This window comes from Bombina bombina, chromosome 6 (assembly GCF_027579735.1).
Source record: "Bombina bombina isolate aBomBom1 chromosome 6, aBomBom1.pri, whole genome shotgun sequence".
In the NCBI taxonomy this organism is placed as follows: Eukaryota; Metazoa; Chordata; class Amphibia; order Anura; family Bombinatoridae; genus Bombina; species Bombina bombina.
The window spans coordinates 1158938412-1158959632 of record NC_069504.1 but is presented as its reverse complement, the minus strand read 5'-3'; the positions used below and the strand labels follow the sequence as shown (position 1 = coordinate 1158959632).

Sequence of the window (21221 nt, the reverse complement as noted above, 5' to 3'; positions counted from 1 at the left end):
TTTGGTACAATGAAGAGATTCGAATAAAACCCCAGTCCCTGTTCCAGAACTGTAACTGGCATAATTACTCCGGCCAACTCTAGATCTGAAACACATTTCAGAAATGCTTGAGCTTTCACTGGATTTACTGGGACACGGGAAAGAAAAAATCTCTTTGCAGGAGGTCTTATCTTGAAACCAATTCTGTACCCTTCTGAAACAATGTTCTGAATCCAAAGATTGTGAACAGAAAAGATAAGCTTTTCTTAGAAAGGATTCAATTTTCCTATCTAAAGGATCCTTAAAGGAAGTACCATCTGACGTAGGAATAGTAGTACGTTTAGCAAGGGTAGAAATAGCCCCATCAACCTTAGGGATTTTGTCCCAAAATTCTAATCTGTCAGACGGCACAGGATATAATTGCTTAAAACGTTTAGAAGGAGTAAAAGAATTACCCAATTTATCCCATTCTCTGGAAATTACTTCAGAAATAGCACCAGGAACAGGAAAAACTTCTGGAATAACCACAGGAGATTTAAAGACCTTATCTAAACGTTTAGAATTAGTATCAAGAGGACCAGAATCCTCAATTTCTAAAGCAATTAGTACTTCTTTAAGTAAAGAACGAATAAATTCCATTTTAAATAAATATGAAGATTTATCAGCATCAATCTCTGAGACAGAATCCTCTGAACCAGAAGAGTCATTAGAATCAGAATGATGATGTTCATTTAAAAATTCATCTGTATAAAGAGAAGTTTTAAAATATTTTTTATGTTTACTAGAAGGAGGAATAACAGACATAGCCTTCTTGATGGATTCAGAAACAAAATCTCTTATGTTATCAGGAACATTCTGAACATTAGATGTTGATGGAACTGCAACAGGTAATGGTACATTACTAAAGGAAATATTATCTGCATTAACAAGTTTGTCATGACAATTAATACAAACAACAGCTGGAGGAATAGCTACCAAAAGTTTACAGCAGATACACTTAGCTTTGGTAGTTCCAGCACCAGACAGCGATTTTCCTGAAGTATCTTCTGACACAGATGCAACGTGAGACATCTTGCAATATGTAAGAGAAAAAACAACATATAAAGCAAAATTGATCAAATTCCTTAAATGACAGTTTCAGGAATGGGAAAAAATGCCAATGAACAAGCTTCTAGCAACCAGAAGCAAAGAAAAATGAGACAAATAATGTGGAGACAAAAGCGACGCCCATATTTTTTTAGCGCCAAATAAGACGCCCACATTATTTGGCGCCTAAATGCTTTTTTTTTTTTTTTTGGCGCCAAAAATGACGCCAAGTCCGGAACGCCGACATTTTTGGCGCAAAAGAACGTCAAAAATGACGCAACTTCCGGCGACACGTATGACGCCGGAAACAGAAAAGATTTTTTGCGCCAAAAAAGTCTGCGCCAAGAATGACGCAATAAAATGAAGCATTTTCAGCCCCCGCGAGCCTAACAGCCCACAGGGAAAAAAGTCAAATTAAGGTAAGAAAAATAATTGATTCAAGTGCATTATCCCAAATATGAAACTGACTGTCTGAAAATAAGGAATGTTGAACATCCTGAGTCAAGGCAAATAAATGTTTGAATACATATATTTAGAACTTTATAAACAAAGTGCCCAACCATAGCTTAGAGTGTCACAGAAAATAAGACTTACTTACCCCAGGACACTCATCTACATGTTTGTAGAAAGCCAAACCAGTACTGAAACGAAAATCAGCAGAGGTAATGGTATATATATATATAAGAGTATATCGTCGATCTGAAAAGGGAGGTAAGAGATGAATCTCTACGACCGATAACAGAGAACCTATGAAATAGACCCCGTAGAAGGAGATCACTGCATTCAAAATAGGCAATACTCTCCTCACATCCCTCTGACATTCACTGCACGCTGAGAGGAAAACCGGGCTCCAACCTGCTGCGGAGCGCATATCAACGTAGAATCTAGCACAAACTTACTTCACCACCTCCATAGGAGGCAAAGTTTGTAAAACTGAATTGTGGGTGTGGTTAGGGGTGTATTTATAGGCATTTTAAGGTTTGGGAAACTTTGCCCCTCCTGGTAGGAATGTATATCCCATACGTCACTAGCTCATGGACTCTTGCTAATTACATGAAAGAAAAGGCAGTAAATCAAATGAAATTTTTACAGTGTGTATAATAAGCTAACAGAGCATTGCACCCACTTGCAAATGGATGATTAACCCCTTAGTTCAAAAAACGGATCAAAAAAACGATAGACGTTTTTTTAACAATCACACCAAACTGCCACAGCCTTGCTGTGGGCCTACCTTCCCCAACAAACGATTTTGGAAAGCCTAAGACCTCTTTAGAGATGTCCTATAGCATTCAGGGGACTCCTGGAGGAAGCTGGATGTCTCAGTCTGTAAAAGTTACTGCGCAAAAAAGCGCTAAATTAGGCCCCTCCCACTCATAGTAACACAGTGGAAAGCCTCAGGAATCTGTTTCTAGGCAAATTTAAGCCAGCCATGTGGAAAAAATTAGGCCCCAATAAAGTTTTATCACCAAAGTATATATAAAAACGTTTAAACATGCCAGCAAACGTTTTATATTGTAAATATAAAAGAGTATTACCTCAGAAAGTAAGCATGATACCAGTCGCTATCACTGTATTCAGGCTTACCTTACATAAATTTGGCATCAGCAGCATTTTCTAGCATTCACATCTTCTAAAAAAAACTTAACTGCACATACCTCAAAGCAGGATAACCTGCACGCCATTCCCCCGCTGAAGTTATCTCTCTCTTCAGTCATGTGTGAGAACAGCAATGGATCTCAGTTACAACCTGCTAAGATCATAGAAATCACAGGCAGATTATTCTATTTTCTGCCTGGAACAAAATAGTACAACTCCGGTACCATTTAAAAATAATAAACTTTTGATTGAAGTAAAATAACAGTTACATTTCATAACTTCTCTCTTACTACCTCCATGTTTGTTGAGAGTTGCAAGAGAATGACTGGATATGGCAGTAAGAGGAGGAGCTATATAGACAGCTCTGCTGTGGGTGTCCTCTTGCAACTTCCTGTTGGGAATGAGAATATCCCACAAGTAATGGATGATCCGTGGACTGGAAACACCTTACAAGAGAAATAAGATAAAGACACATGTATACGCACACAGTGTGATACAGTAATGAGATCTGATTATACCTACAGATATAAGATACAGACACATGTATATGTACACAATGTGATACAGTAATGAGATCTGATTATACCTACAGATATAAGATACAGACACATGTATATGTACACAATGTGAAACAGTAATGAGATCTGATTATACCTACAGATATAAGATAAAGACACATGTATATGTACAGTGTGATACAGTAATGAGATCTGATTATACCTACAGATATAAGATACAGACACATGTATATGTACACAATGTGACACAGTAATGAGATCTGATTATAACTACAGATATAAGATACAGACACATGTATATGTACACAATGTGATAAAGTAATGAGATCTGATTATACCTACAGATATAAGATACACACACATGTATATGTACACAGTGTGATACAGTAATGAGATCTGATTATACCTACAGATATAAGATACAGACACATGTATATGTACACAATGTGATACAGTAATGAGATCTGATTATACCTACAGATATAAGATACAGACATGTATATGTACACAGTGTGTGATACAGTAATGAGATCTGATTATACCTACAGATATAAGTTACAGACACATGTATATGTACACAGTGTGATACAGTAATGAGATCTGATTATACCTACAGATATAAGATACAGACACATGTATATGTACACAGTGTGATACAGTAATGGGATCTGATTATACCTACAGATATAAGATACAGACACATGTATATGTACACAGTGTGATACAGTAATGAGATCTGATTATACCTACAGATATAAGATAAAGACAAATGTATATGTACACAATGTGATAAAGTAATGAGATCTGATTATACCTACAGATATAAGATACAGACACATGTATATGTACACAGTGTGATACAGTAATGAGATCTGATTATACCTACAGATATAAGTTACAGACACATGTATATGTACACAGTGTGATACAGTAATGAGATCTGATTATACCTACAGATATAAGATAAAGACAAATGTATATGTACACAGTGTGATACAGTAATGAGATCTGATTATACCTACAGATATAAGATACAGACACATGTATATGTACACAGTGTGATACAGTAATGAGATCTGATTATACCTACAGATATAAGATACAGGCACATGTATATGTACACAGTGTGATACAGTAATGTGATCTGATTATACCTACAGATATAAGATACAGACACATGTATATGTACACAATGTGATACAGTAATGAGATCTGATTATACCTACAGATATAAGATACAGACACATGTATATGTATACAGTGTGATACAGTAATGAGATCTGATTATACCTACAGATATAAGATAAAGACACATGTATATGTACACAATGTGATACAGTAATGAGATCTGATTATACCTACAGATATAAGATACAGACACATGTATATGTACACAATGTGATACAGTAATGAGATCTGATTATACCTACAGATATAAGATACAGACACATGTATATGTACACAATGTGATACAGTAATGAGATCTGATTATACCTACAGATATAAGATAAAGACACATGTATATGTACACAGTATGATACAGTAATGAGATCTGATTATACCTACAGATATAAGATACAGACACATGTATATGTACACAGTGTGATACAGTAATGAGATCTGATTATACCTACAGATATAAGATACAGACACATGTATATGTACACAGTGTGATAAAGTAATGAGATCTGATTATACCTACAGATATAAGATACAGACACATGTATATGTACACAGTGTGATATAGTAATGACATCTGATTATACCTACAGATATAAGATACAGACACATGTATATGTACACAGTGTGATATAGTAATGAGATCTGATTATACCTACAGATATAAGATACAGACACATGTATATGTACACAGTGTGATACAGTAATGAGATCTGATTATACCTACAGATATAAGATAGACACATGTATATGTACACAGTGTGATACAGTAATGAGATCTGATTATACTACAGATATAAGATACAGACACATGTATATGTACACAGTGTGATACAGTAATGAGATCTGATTATAACTACAGATATAAGAAACAGACACATGTATATGTACACAATGTGATACAGTAATGAGATCTGATTATACCTACAGATATAAGATACAGACACATGTATATGTACACAATGTGATACAGTAATGAGATCTGATTATACCTACAGATATAAGATACAGACACATGTATATGTACACAATGTGATACAGTAATGAGATATGATTATACCTACAGATATAAGATAGACACATGTATATATACACAGTGTGATACAGTAATGAGATCTGATTATACCTACAGATATAAGGTAAAGACACATGTATATGTACACAATGTGATACAGTAATGAGATCTGATTATACCTACAGATATAAGATACAGACACATGTATATGTACACAATGTGATACAGTAATGAGATCTGATTATACTTACAGATATAAGATACAGACACATGTATATGTACACAATGTGATACAGTAATGAGATCTGATTATACCTACAGATATAAGATACAGACACATGTATATGTACACAATGTGATACAGTAATGAGATCTAATTATATCTACAGATATAAGATACAGACACATGTATATGTACACAGTGTGATACAGTAATGAGATCTGATTATACCTACAGATATAAGATACAGACACATGTATATGTACACAATGTGATACAGTAATGAGATCTAATTATATCTACAGATATAAGATACAGACACATGTATATGTACACAGTGTGATACAGTAATGAGATCTGATTATACCTACAGATATAAGATACAGACACGTGTATATGTACACAATGTGATACAGTAATGAGATCTGATTATACCTACAGATATAAGATACAGACACATGTATATGTACACAGTGTGATACAGTAATGAGATCTGATTATACCTACAGATATAAGATAAAGACACATGTATATGTACACAATGTGATACTGTAATGAGATCTGATTATACCTACAGATATAAGATAAAGACACATGTATATGTACATAGTGTGATAAAGTAATGAGATCTGATTATACCTACATATATAAGATACAGACACATGTATATGTACACAATGTGATACAGTAATGAGATCTGATTATACCTACAGATATAAGATACAGACACATGTATATGTACACAATGTGATACAGTAATGAGATCTGATTATACCTACAGATATAAGATACAGACACATGTATATGTACACAATGTGATACAGTAATGAGATCTGATTATACCTACAGATATAAGATAAAGACACATGTATATGTACACAATGTGATACAGTAATGAGATCTGATTATACCTACAGATATAAGATACAGACACATGTATATGTACACAATGTAATACAGTAATGAGATCTGATTATACCTACAGATATAAGATACAGACACAAGTATATGTACACAGTGTGATACAGTAATGAGATCTGATTGTACCTACAGATATAAGATACAGACACATGTATATGTACACAATGTGATACAGTAATGAGATATGATTATACTTACAAGTTCAACCCATTTTATTAGGTTGTGGCTTCAAAACACAAAATCAGCTAATTCATATACACAAAACTTAAAAAACAAATTCTCGAGGGGCGGAGCCAACAGCCGAGGCAGACAGCAGCATATCTTTTAAGCTCTTAGGCCTCAAATTAAAACTTTACATATTACCAGCGTTAAGCCTATTTAATTCTATTTGTGGATCACCACTAGTGGTTTGTGGATTAAAGGACTACCGTTTGCTGAAGAATTATGCAGCTAACTAAAAACTTATCCACATCTATAGAGGAGAGCAATTGCGCCATAAGTGACAAGCTAGGCGGGCATTTTGTTACTGCTCCTGACTTGAAGATTCATGAGAAGGATCTTGGAACTAGCCTTAAACCAATGTCGGACTACGAATTACTTTATTCATTGCTACAAGATTTGGATCAACGGGCGGATCACCATTTCTATGATCTGCGGGATTCCCTGGCAACAGCACTAGTGAGAAAGATCTACAGCCCACCGGGCCACTATGTCCCGCCCTTTGTTGATCACACCGCTAGCGATGTGAGAGAGATTACATTTTTGGAACAGTCCCTGCAGGAGGCTGGATGCTGCGGACCTTCTGGGTCCCGACCTGGCCTTAAGGAGATTGAGACACATGACCTGTTTCCTAACAGCGGCAAGCGAATCAACTGGCAAGATGGCGACCCAGCTATTACAGTCCTATTGCACCCACAGAGGGAGATATTGAGGCCTGCCTTTCTTCTCAAGCTGAACTCTGAGCGGGAGTTCATGGTACAGATTCCTGCTAGCACTACTTCAGAGCGGGAGCAGCAAGAGGACAGTAACTCTAACCTGCAGACGCGGGGGAGAGAGATTTATACAACCCCAAGCACCACGCCAGACCAACCGTCGGGGGATCAGAAATACATATGGGCTGTTGTAGCTCGGTGCCATACAGATTGGAAACCCGATACAGCATACGCTTACAGCAGCTTCTGGATCCTATCTGAGTTGCCGGTCATGCCTTGGAACAAACTGCGGCAACCCTCCTTTACTATATTGTCACTGCCTAACAGTTTATCCCCGCTAGGAGCAGTTGCAGCCCGCACTGACAGACTGGTAATCAGGCCCACTGCCACCACGCTCCTCACAACCTTCATGTTCCACTTACCAACAGTTGGAGTAGGCTAACCTAGTGACTCTGCTTCCTGTATTTTTGGGATATAAAAAGTTATTTTAGTTCATATATCACTCTGCTCTGATATGTTTTTGTTATGGGTGAAATTTGCCCTTTACTTGTTTACAATTCACTCTAGATCCTGTTTAACCATAAAGATGAAGCATTATTTGATGAATATTGCAATGGTGCCATTGCTTAGCTATACTGTCCTAACCTTCAAGGGTATAATTGTCATCATGGGAAGAATGGCGCTGTTAGAGAGTAGTGAAATATCAGTCGCTTTGCAATAGCCTATTTTAGCTTTCCCATAAAACTATCAAATAGCACTAGATTATCTACACCCTACTAAACCTGTTATAATCAGAAAATCCTGAGGAACAGAGGTATATATGTACATCTTCATAGTTATTTGCCAGAGTATATGTGTGGCTGCCATCCTTAGTTTCCCTATGACCACACTTAGCCTATCCAGAGGCACCTAATATAGTAGTACAACCTGTATACTTGTCCACAAAGATATGTCTGAGATTTTATTATTGCCAAATTACTATTTTAAATATGTGCATACTTTCCTATTTTCCTTGTACAAGCTAGTAGTTATGCTAATGTTGCTAATACCTTATATTTTATATTTGTTATGTGTTTTATTTTAGTGGTGGCTAACTTTCATTTCTTGCTTAAAGGTCTCCTTTTTAAACTGTTAATCTAATAAGTGACCAACTCGCCTTAGGGTGTGATATAATTTGCAATGATACACTGTCACTACATTAAGAAGTAAAATTGAGGATAAGCTTGCCACTTTGCAAACTCTCATGTGTTCTAACGGTTTCATACATAAACAGAACAGTAATTAAAACTTGACTACTTCTATTATATATCGACACAATTTTATCCTTAGACCTACGGGTACCTGTTTATGTTGGCTAATTGTTATACAATTCTTATGTTATGTTATATACTATCTGTTTTCTCATGGTTTCCTCACGTATTCTAAGTCTTAGATATGCTTAAAATATCTCTCATATGTACTAAGATAGATTGATTGTTTGCTGCACGACACCGCATAAATCTTGGCATATGCCAATAACTAGTTAATTATACCCAAGACAACAGCTACTAGCCTAAACAATAAAACATCTGCTCTATTTCATATAGTCACATAAATTTTGCAACTTAAATCAACCCTTCTGCAATCCATCTATTCCTTAGCCTATATGTATCTGCAGGAGATTTTGTTAATTCCCCCACTTAGTTCCTTAGTTCCATAAGCTTCAATAATATACGATTTCTACAATTGGGCACTTCAATGTCCAAATCAGGCACCCTATGTTACTTACTTTTATATATGGCTCCGTCCCCCCACCCCTATTTCCTATGCGTATAGCGGTGCTTACCCGCTGAATATCCCCCTCCCCCCTATATATCTCAGCCCAAGAGTGGCTGATACTCATGCTAAATCTCCACAGGCTGATGGTTTGGCCCTAGGTAAAATATTATTAAAATGTGGAGTTCATACGCTGATAATATAAAATGAAGTTCTATTTTCTCTCGCCTAAGATATTGTCTATCTTCATATTCAGATTTGAAATGTATGTGTATACTACTTTTGCAATAATATCTCTGTATAGACAATGTATTATTCTCTTTGTTGTAACTTTGGCCTTAGGGCGAGTCCTTGTTGTGATGATTCATGCTTAACTTCAATAAATAAATTATTTTCAAAAAAAAAAAAAATAATATGTACATATCCTACACTAGTGTTGGCTAGCTGCTGATTGGTGCCTGCATAAATTTGTCTGTAGGGATTGGCTAACTAGATGTTTTCAGCTAGCTCTCAGTAGTGCATTGCTGCTCCTTCAGTAAAGGATATCAAGAGAACGAAGTAAATTTGATAATGAAAGTAAAATGGAAAGCTGTTTCAAATTGTATGTTTTAACGGAACCCTGAAAGAAAAGAAAATGGGTTTTTATGCCCCCTTACTGTACCAGGGATCATGTAGTTTGCTTATACTTGATTATAAATCCAACAATGTATGATCTTTCTGTGTTATGATATTCTAGAGCTTTATGCAGGTTTGATATTGGTCTTTTGAGTTACTGGAGGGATGTAAGTATTGTTCTACATGTCTACAATTGATACTTTGTGTGATGCTTTTAACATTGTATCATATGTCTTATGTATAGTTGTTGTCTCCCTGTGATACACTGTTAGGAAAAAATCAATAAAAAGTATTTAATTAAAAAAAAACAAATTCTCATACATTTTAAACTCTGCAATTGGTAAAGGGAAAGAATATTTTACAGTATACTGTACCGTTAATACTCCAAATACCACTTTGCAAAAAGGGGTCTAAACTATGGCATGTTACTCATAGCCTTGATAATAAGCAGGTGAATCCCCCATCTATTTATGTAACAAACCATGAGAATGTGTAGAATAAAAACAAGTGACTTACTCCGATTCCCAGTGGACCTCTGAATGGTTACCTCTCAGTATAGCTCCAGCCTGGGTTTCTGATAGCACTCAGCAGTCCAAGGTCTGACAGAAGAATCCTCATCCTGACAGGGACCTGTTGTATAAGGAAATTCAAAGTAACCAACATATTTTGCCTGGGAAGGATGTTAGCATTAGTAGCTGGAAGGAGGCATGAGAAACTTCCCAGCGACATCCAGAAGCTAACTTCACAAAGACTCTTACTAAGAGGAATATATGGCTACTGAACATACCCCAGTCCTTTCTTGCAGGAAACAATCCATTAAAGAACTTTAAATCCAATTTCTTCAGAGCATGTTCTCTGCTGACCTCCTAGTAGACAAGGCAAAGAATTACTGGGGAAATGGAGGAAGTGGGAGAGACACTTATAGCTTTGGCTGGGGTGTCTCAACAGTTATAAATGAATTTGTGGACTCTCCCTACAATAAAAAGGAACTTGTATTTATTTACTAAGAATTACAATTGCAGCCAAAGAAATCATGAACAATGGTTGTCGCCTAAAGGAAGGGTGCAATCAAATCTGTTATAAGTAGGTGCCACCCCTGGGACTACAATGTTCCTTTAATAAACTGGCCCTCACCAGACCGGGCAAAAAGCCTCAATCACTAATGTCATCTGTCCCATGCACCCCATGTTTGGTCAAATCTAGAGAAGAAAGTGCTAGTAATATGGACCTAGTACAGACAGCACTTTACCTGCCATCATAGCAACCAGACTGGCTCTGTAGATATTGGTGAGGGAGCCCAGTTCTCCAGTCCCCAAGATGGTTTTCATATGAGCATCGCCACAAGCTTCACGAAATAGACGAATTTCATTGTACAGAGCTGAAAAAAAAACCACAAAATGTCAAAGCTTTATGATTTGTAACAAACAATACAAAAAACAAATTGTTCTATTAAATACACATGTCCCATGTGGTGATCAATAGAACAGTAATCACAAAGAGGTTGTCATGTACACAACTGACGATTCTACTGTACAAATAGTAAGAAATGTAACACACATCATGCAACTCCTTCTGGGACAAAAGAATAAAGCACTACACCTTTTTGCCAACTAAAAGGGACACTAAATACATCTCATGCACCTCCTGCTAATCATGGTGCTGACATATTGGTACCTAGGTTGCACTGCAGGTATGTGATAGTTACTGCACAATATACACTAAATATATCTCATGCACCTCCTGCTAATCGTGGTGCTGACATATTGGTACCTAGATTACACTGCAGGTATGTGAGGGAGAGTTACTGCACATTATACACTAAATACATCTCAAGCACCTCCTGCTAATCATGGTGCTGACATATTGGTACCTAGGTTACACTGCAGGTATGTGATAGTTACTGCATATTATATGCTAAATACATCTCATGCACCTCCTGCTAATCACGGTGCTGACATATTGGTACCTAGGTTACATTGCAGGTATGTGATAGTTACTGCACATTATACACTAAATACATCTCATGCACCTCCTGCTTATCATGGTGCTGACATATTGGTACCTAGGTTACACTGCAGGTATGTGATAGAGAGTTACTGCACATTATACAGTAAATACATCTCATGCACCTCCTGCTAATCATGGTGCTGACATATTGGTACCTAGGTTACACTGCAGGTATGTGATAGAGAGTTACTGCACATTATACACTAAATACATCTCATGCACCTCCTGCTAATCATGGTGCTGACATATTGGTACCTAGGTTACACTGCAGGTATGTGATAGAGTTACTGCACATTATACACTAAATACATCTCATGCATCTCCTGCTAATCATGGTGCTGACATATTGGTACCTAGGTTACACTGCAGGTATGTGAGGGAGAGTTACTGCACATTATACACTAAATACATCTCATGCACCTCCTGCTAATCATGGTACTGACATATTGGTACCTAGGTGACACTGCAGGTATGTGACAGTTACTGCACATTATACACTAAATACATCTCATGCACCTCCTGCTAATCATGGTGCTGACATATTGGTACCTAGGTTACACTGCAGGTTAGTGATAGAGAGTTACTGCACATTATACACTAAATACATCTCATGCACCTCCTGCTAATCATGGTGCTGACATATCGTTACCTAGGTTACACTGCAGGTATGTGATAGAGTTACTGTACATTATACACTAAATACATCACATGTACCTCCTGCTAATCATGGTGCTGACATATCGGTACCTAGGTAACACTGCAGGTATGTGATAGAGAGTTACTGCACATTATACACTAAATACATCTCATGCACCTCCTGCTAATCATGGTGCTGACATATTGGTACCTAGGTTACACTGCAGGTATGTGATAGAGTTACTGCACATTATACACTAAATACATCTCATGCATCTCCTGCTAATCATGGTGCTGACATATTGGTACCTAGGTTACACTGCAGGTATGTGAGGGAGAGTTACTGCACATTATACACTAAATACATCTCATGCACCTCCTGCTAATCATGGTACTGACATATTGGTACCTAGGTGACACTGCAGGTATGTGACAGTTACTGCACATTATACACTAAATACATCTCATGCACCTCCTGCTAATCATGGTGCTGACATATTGGTACCTAGGTTACACTGCAGGTTAGTGATAGAGAGTTACTGCACATTATACACTAAATACATCTCATGCACCTCCTGCTAATCATGGTGCTGACATATCGTTACCTAGGTTACACTGCAGGTATGTGATAGAGTTACTGTACATTATACACTAAATACATCACATGTACCTCCTGCTAATCATGGTGCTGACATATCGGTACCTAGGTAACACTGCAGGTATGTGATAGAGAGTTACTGCACATTATACACTAAATACATCTCATGCACCTCCTGCTAATCATGGTGCTGACATATTGGTATCTAGGTTACACTGCAGGTATGTGATAGAGAGTTACTGCACATTATACACTAAATACATCTCATGCACCTCCTGCTAATCATGGTGCTGACATATTGGTACCTAGGTTACACTGCAGGTATGTGATAGAGAGTTACTGCACATTATACAGTAAATACATCTCATGCACCTCCTGCTAATCATGGTGCTGACATATCGGTACCTAGGTAACACTGCAGGTATGTGATAGAGAGTTACTGCACATTATACACTAAATACATCTCATGCACCTCCTGCTAATCATGATGCCGACATATTGGTACCTAGGTTACACTGCAGGTATGTGATAGTTACTGCACAATATACACTAAATATATCTCATGCACCTCCTGCTAATCATGGTGCTGACATATTGGTACCTAGGTAACACTGCAGGTATGTGATAGAGAGTTACTGCACATTATACACTAAATACATCTCATGCACCTCCTGCCTATCATGGTGCTGATATATTGGTACCTAGGTTACACAGCAGGTATGTGATAGAGAGTTACTGCACATTATACACTAAATACATCTCATGCACCTCCTGCTAATCATGGTGCTGACATATTGGTACCTAGGTTACACTGCAGGTATGTGAGGGAGAGTTACTGCACATTATACACTAAATACATCTCATGCACCTCCTGCCTATCATGGTGCTGATATATTGGTACCTAGGTTACACTGCAGCTATGTGATAGTTACTGCACATTATACACTAAATACATCTCATGCACCTCCTGCTAATCATGGTGCTGACATATTGGTACCTAGGTTACACTGCAGGTATGTGATAGTTACTGCACATTATACATAAATACATCTCATGCACCTCCTGCCAATCATGGTGCTGACATATTGGTACCTAGGTTACACTGCAGGTATGTGATAGAGAGTTACTGCACATTATACACTAAATACATTTCATGCACCTCCTGCCTATCATGGTGCTGATATATTGTACCTAGGTTACACGAAGAAAGGGGTAAAAGGGAAGCGCTAAAACAAAGCTAAAGGTAATATCTCACTTAATATATATATACACACAGTTTATTAAAACATATATAATTCACATAAAAGGGACGTCTCCCCAAATGACACTGTCATAAAAATATCGGTTCAGTATATGACAAGACCGCTAATATAAAATCAAAAATATATTGCACATAGATTGACGGTTCTAAAACATATCATAAATCAGAGTTCAGTTAAAAGTTCATAGAATTAACGATTAAAACCACCAAGCTGCCAGAGGAAAAGAGTTAATATGGTAGGTCTACCAATCAAAGTGTTCTGAATACTCCACAATTCCTTAAGAGAGATATATGACCAGCGTATACACAGAGATGTATTGTTAAGAGTTCTTGTCAATTACTTTACCCACGATCTCCTGATCGTATGCAGTACACCTTCCCTGTTCGGTATCTCCCTCGAGTGGATCCGACTGGGGTTTCTCGGCGTCTAACGTCACGGAATCGAGATCCGGCAAAGAGAAGCGGTCAGAGCTTAGCGCTTCTTGTAACCTTCACAGGTGCAAATCTTTCACATCCACCCTGCACTTAGTGCTCAGTGCACGCAAGGGTGTATACAGGTATTGTAGGGAGATGTTGTAGAAAGGTATCGTGGTGAATATTCCAACTTCATTCAAACCACAAAACATGTAGTAGAAATTCCAAATAGGAAAATAAGTTCCATTACTTATAACCCGGGTTAAGTATAGATAATCCAAATGGTGTAGATATATTGCACATATGACAAAGGGTAGTCCTGCCTTCACAGCAGACGCGTTTCGCCCTCTTCAGGGCTTTATCAAGGTGGGGAGACGTCCCTTTTATGTGAATTATATATGTTTTAATAAACTGTGTATATATATTAAGTGAGAGATTACCTTTAGCTTTGTTTTAGCGCTTCCCTTTTACCCCTTTCTTCATATATCTATACTGTGTGACAATTTTAGGGATATTGTCATTTAGGGGGAGTTTGTTAATCTCATTTTGTCTTAGCGCACCTTAGAACCCTTTTTTTCTAATACCTAGGTTACACTGCAGGTATGTGATAGATAGTTACTGCACATTATACACTAAATACATCTCATGCACCTCCTGCTAATCATGGTGCTGACATATTGGTACCTAGGTTACACTGCAGGTATGTGAGGGAGAGTTACTGCACATTATACACTAAATACATCTCATGCACCTCCTGCTAATCATGGTGCTGACATATTGGTACCTAGGTTACACTGCAGGTATGTGAGGGAGAGTTACTGCACATTATACACTAAATACATCTCATGCACCTCCTGCTAATCATGGTGCTGACATATTGGTACCTAGGTTACACTGCAGGTATGTGATAGTTACTGCACATTATACACTAAATACATCTCATGCACCTCCTGCTAATCATGGTGCTGACATATTAGTACCTAGGTTACAATGCAGGTATGTGATAGAGAGTTACTGTACATTATACACTAAATACATCTCATGCACCTCCTGCTAATCATGGTGCTGACATATTGGTACCTAGGTTATAATGCAGGTATGTGATAGAGGGTTACTGCACATTATACACTAAATACATCTCATGCACCTCCTGCTAATCATGGTTCTGACATATTGGTACCTAGGTTACACTGCAGGTATGTGAGGGAGAGTTACTGCACATTATACACTAAATACATCTCATGCACCTCCTGCTAATCATGGTGCTGACATAATGGTACCTTGATTACACTGCTGGTATGTGATAGAGAGTTACTGCACATTATACACTAAATACATCTCATGCACCTCCTGCTAATCATGGTGCTGACATATTAGTACCTAGGTTACACTGCAGGTATGTGATAGAGAGTTACTGCACATTATACACTAAATACATCTCAAGCACCTCCTGCTAATCATGGTGCTGACATATTGGTACCTAGGTTACACTGCAGGTATGTGATAGTTACTGCACATTATACATAAATACATCTCATGCACCTCCTGCTAATCATGGTGCTGACATATTGGTACCTAGGTTACACTGCAGGTTAGTGATAGAGAGTTACTGCACATTATACACTAAATACATCTCATGCACCTCCTGCTAATCATGGTGCTGACATATTGGTACATAGGTTACACTGCAGGTATGTGATAGAGAGTTACTGCACATTATACAGTAAATACATCTCATGCACCTCCTGCTAATCATGGTGCTGACATATTGGTACCTAGGTTACACTGCAGGTATGTGATAGAGGGTTACTGCACATTATACACTAAATACATCTCATGCACCTCCTGCTAATCATGGTGCTGACATATTGGTACCTAGGTTACACTGCAGGTATGTGATAGAGTTACTGCACATTATACACTAAATACATCTCATGCATCTCCTGCTAATCATGGTGCTGACATATTGGTACCTAGGTTACACTGCAGGTATGTGAGGGAGAGTAACTGCACATTATACACTAAATACATCTCATGCACCTCCTGCTAATCATGGTGCTGACATATTGGTACCTAGGTTACACTGCAGGTATGTGATAGTTACTGCACATTATACACTAAATACATCTCATGCACCTCCTGCTAATCATGGTGCTGACATATTGGTACCTAGGTTACACTGCAGGTTAGTGATAGAGAGTTACTGCACATTATACACTAAATACATCTCATGCACCTCCTGCTAATCATGGTGCTGACATATTGGTACCTGGGTTACACTGCTGGTATGTGAAGGAGAGTTACTGCACATTATACACTAAATACATCTCATGCACCTCCTGCTAATCATGGTGCTGACATATTGGTACCTAGGTTACACTGCAGGTATGTGATAGAGAGTTACTGCACATTATACACTAAATACATCTCATGCACCTCCTGCTAATCATGGTGCTGACATATTGGTACCTAGGTTACACTGCAGGTATGTGATAGAGAGTTACTGCACATTATACACTAAATACATCTCATGCACCTCCTGCTAATCATGGTGCTGACATATTGGTACCTAGGTTACACTGCAGGTATCTGATAGAGAGTTACTGCACATTATACACTAAATACATCTCATGCACCTCCTGCTAATCATGGTGCTGACATATTGGTACCTAGGTTACACTGCAGGTATGTGATAGAGAGTTACTGCACATTATACACTAAATACATCTCATGCACCTCCTGCTAATCATGGTGCTGACATATTGGTACCTAGGTTACACTGCAGGTATGTGATAGAGAGTTACTGCACATTATACACTAAATACATCTCAAGCACCTCCTGCTAATCATGGTGCTGACATATTGGTACCTAGGTTACACTGCAGGTATGTGATAGTTACTGCACATTATACATAAATACATCTCATGCACCTCCTGCTAATCATGGTGCTGACATATTGGTACCTAGGTTACACTGCAGGTTAGTGATAGAGAGTTACTGCACATTATACACTAAATACATCTCATGCACCTCCTGCTAATCATGGTGCTGACATATTGGTACATAGGTTACACTGCAGGTATGTGATAGAGAGTTACTGCACATTATACAGTAAATACATCTCATGCACCTCCTGCTAATCATGGTGCTGACATATTGGTACCTAGGTTACACTGCAGGTATGTGATAGAGGGTTACTGCACATTATACACTAAATACATCTCATGCACCTCCTGCTAATCATGGTGCTGACATATTGGTACCTAGGTTACACTGCAGGTATGTGATAGAGTTACTGCACATTATACACTAAATACATCTCATGCATCTCCTGCTAATCATGGTGCTGACATATTGGTACCTAGGTTACACTGCAGGTATGTGAGGGAGAGTAACTGCACATTATACACTAAATACATCTCATGCACCTCCTGCTAATCATGGTGCTGACATATTGGTACCTAGGTTACACTGCAGGTATGTGATAGTTACTGCACATTATACACTAAATACATCTCATGCACCTCCTGCTAATCATGGTGCTGACATATTGGTACCTAGGTTACACTGCAGGTTAGTGATAGAGAGTTACTGCACATTATACACTAAATACATCTCATGCACCTCCTGCTAATCATGGTGCTAACATATTGGTACCTAGGTTACACTGCAGGTATGTGATAGAGAGTTACTGCACATTATACACTAAATACATCTCATGCACCTCCAGCTAATCATGATGCTGAAATATTGGTACCTTGGTTACACTGCTGGTATGTGATAGAGTTTCTGCACATTATACACTAAATACATCTCATGCACCTCCTGCTAATCATGGTGCTGACTTATTGGTACCTAGGTTACACTGCAGGTATGTGATAGAGAGTTACTGCACATTATACACTAAATACATCTCATGCACCTCCTGCTAATCATGGTGCTGACATATTGGTACCTAGGTTACACTGCAGGTATGTGATAGTTACTGCACATTATACACTAAATACATCTCATGTACCTCCTGCTAATCATGGTGCTGACATATTAGTACCTAGGTTACACTGCAGGTATATGATAGAGAATTACTGCACATTATACACTAAATACATCTCATGCACCTCCTGCTAATCATGGTGCTGACATATTGGTACCTAGGTTACACTGCAGGTATGTGAGAGTTACTGCACATTATACACTAAATACATCTCATGTACCTCCTGCTAATCATGGTGCTGACATATTGGTACCTAGGTTACACTGTAGGTATGTGAGGGAGAGTTACTGCACTTTATACAATAAATAAATCTCATGCACCTCCTGCTAATCATGGTGCTGACATATTGGTACCTAGGTTACACTGCAGGTATGTGATAGAGAGTTACTGCACATTATACACTAAATACATCTCATGCCCCTCCTGCTAATCATGGTGCTGGCATATTGGTACCTAGGTTACACTGCAGGTATGTGATAGAGAGTTACTGCACATTATACACTAAATACATCTCATGCACCTCCTGCTAATCATGGTGCTGACATATTGGTACCTAGGTTACCCTGCAGGTATGTGATAGAGTTACTGCACATTATACACTAAATACATCTCATGCATCTCCTGCTAATCATGGTGCTGACATATTGGTACCTAGGTTACACTGCAGGTATGTGAGGGAGAGTAACTGCACATTATACACTAAATACATCTCATGCACCTCCTGCTAATCATGGTGCTAACATATTGGTACCTAGGTTACACTGCAGGTATGTGATAGAGAGTTACTGCACATTATACACTAAATACATCTCATGCACCTCCAGCTAATCATGATGCTGAAATATTGGTACCTTGGTTACACTGCTGGTATGTGATAGAGAGTTACTGCACATTATATACTAAATACATCTTATGCACCTCCTGCTAATCATGGTGCTGACATATTGGTACCTAGGTTACACTGCAGGTATGTGATAGAGAGTTACTGCACTTTATACAATAAATAAATCTCATGCACCTCCTGCTAATCATGGTGCTGATATAGTGGTACCTAGGTTACACTGCAGGTATGTGATAGAGAGTTACTGCACATTATACACTAAATACATCTCATGCACCTCCTGCTAATCATGGTGCTGACATATTGGTACCTGGGTTACACTGCTGGTATGTGAAGGAGAGTTACTGCACATTATACACTAAATACATCTCATGCACCTCCTGCTAATCATGGTGCTGACATATTGGTACCTAGGTTACACTGCAGGTATGTGATAGAGAGTTACTGCACATTATACACTAAATACATCTCATGCACCTCCTGCTAATCATGGTGCTGACATATTGGTACCTAGGTTACACTGCAGGTATGTGATAGAGAGTTACTGCACATTATACACTAAATACATCTCATGCACCTCCTGCTAATCATGGTGCTGACATATTGGTACCTAGGTTACACTGCAGGTATGTGATAGAGAGTTACTGCACATTATACACTAAATACATTGTTACGGTTGCCTCCAGGCTGGCTGGAAGTTGGACCGTAGAAAAGGATGCTCCTAGCGCTCCCCTACAAACATGAGTCAAAGCTGCAAGTTAGAGGGTCAGAATAGGTCTGATGTGCTGGAGCACACAGCCTGCTTTTTATTGAGGTTACATGCAAACAGGACACTCTCAGGGGGAGGCATAAAATCCCCCATCACACATTTGATATTAGATAGAGAGACACTCCCTTTGACAGGCCACAACATTACTTCAGCAGATAAATAGTTACACACAATAAAACAATGCAGTCCACCTTATCACTAGCAGTCTGATTAGACAATGGTAAGGTTTATCACTAAACCTAATTAGAGCTGATCCCAGCAAACTTGTATTTAGAATTGAACAAAATTAACTCTTAATGGCACACAATGAAACTGAACCAAGTGGGAGAAAGCCAGGGACAAGTAATTTCACAGGTCTGGGGACATAGTCTTAAAGGGGCATTGGCATTGTTCACCAAAGTCACAATATGTCCCCAGACGGTTCTTAAAGGGCCATACACACCCAATAAAAGTTAATATACTCTCAGGGGCACAATCTTCCAGGAGCCATAGTCATGAGGAAGGAGGCTGGCAAATAGGCTTCTCCAAAATCCAGGGAAGCAGGGCAATTTTCCATTTAAAGGGCCAGTTACAAATAGCAGTTTGTAACATATCTCCCCTTTTGGAGGGAGACTAACCAGGCACCTGACCTTCTGTCGGTCAGTGCCTAAGTTAGTCTCGTAACCCACCCACAAATAAACATTAGCAGCAAAGTAGCCCCCCCACAATAAGTAGTACTGGCCTGTAGGTTCCAGGTTGTAGGATGAAAGTGTAGCATCCTCGGCCTTCCTGGCGCAGCTGGGCAAATAGCTGGTGGTACTTGGGGGGCAGAGGTACTTGGGGGGCTCCTGTCCCCCAGCAGCAGAGTGCACAGTTGTGGGGCTTACTGTCTCCCCCTGGTGCGT

The 21221-nt window shown here is 38.5% G+C and overlaps 1 protein-coding gene across 1 annotated transcript in view; it reads right to left on the bottom strand.

Annotated features, from left to right (window-relative positions):
* Window positions 1–21221, bottom strand: part of DERA (deoxyribose-phosphate aldolase) — a gene marked incomplete at its 3' end in the record, with an annotated part of 370477 nt that overhangs the window by 134697 nt on the left and 214559 nt on the right. Inside the window, 1 exon segment of the mRNA XM_053719141.1 lies at window positions 11066–11194. Coding sequence (XP_053575116.1) covers window positions 11066–11194 — 129 coding nt within the window.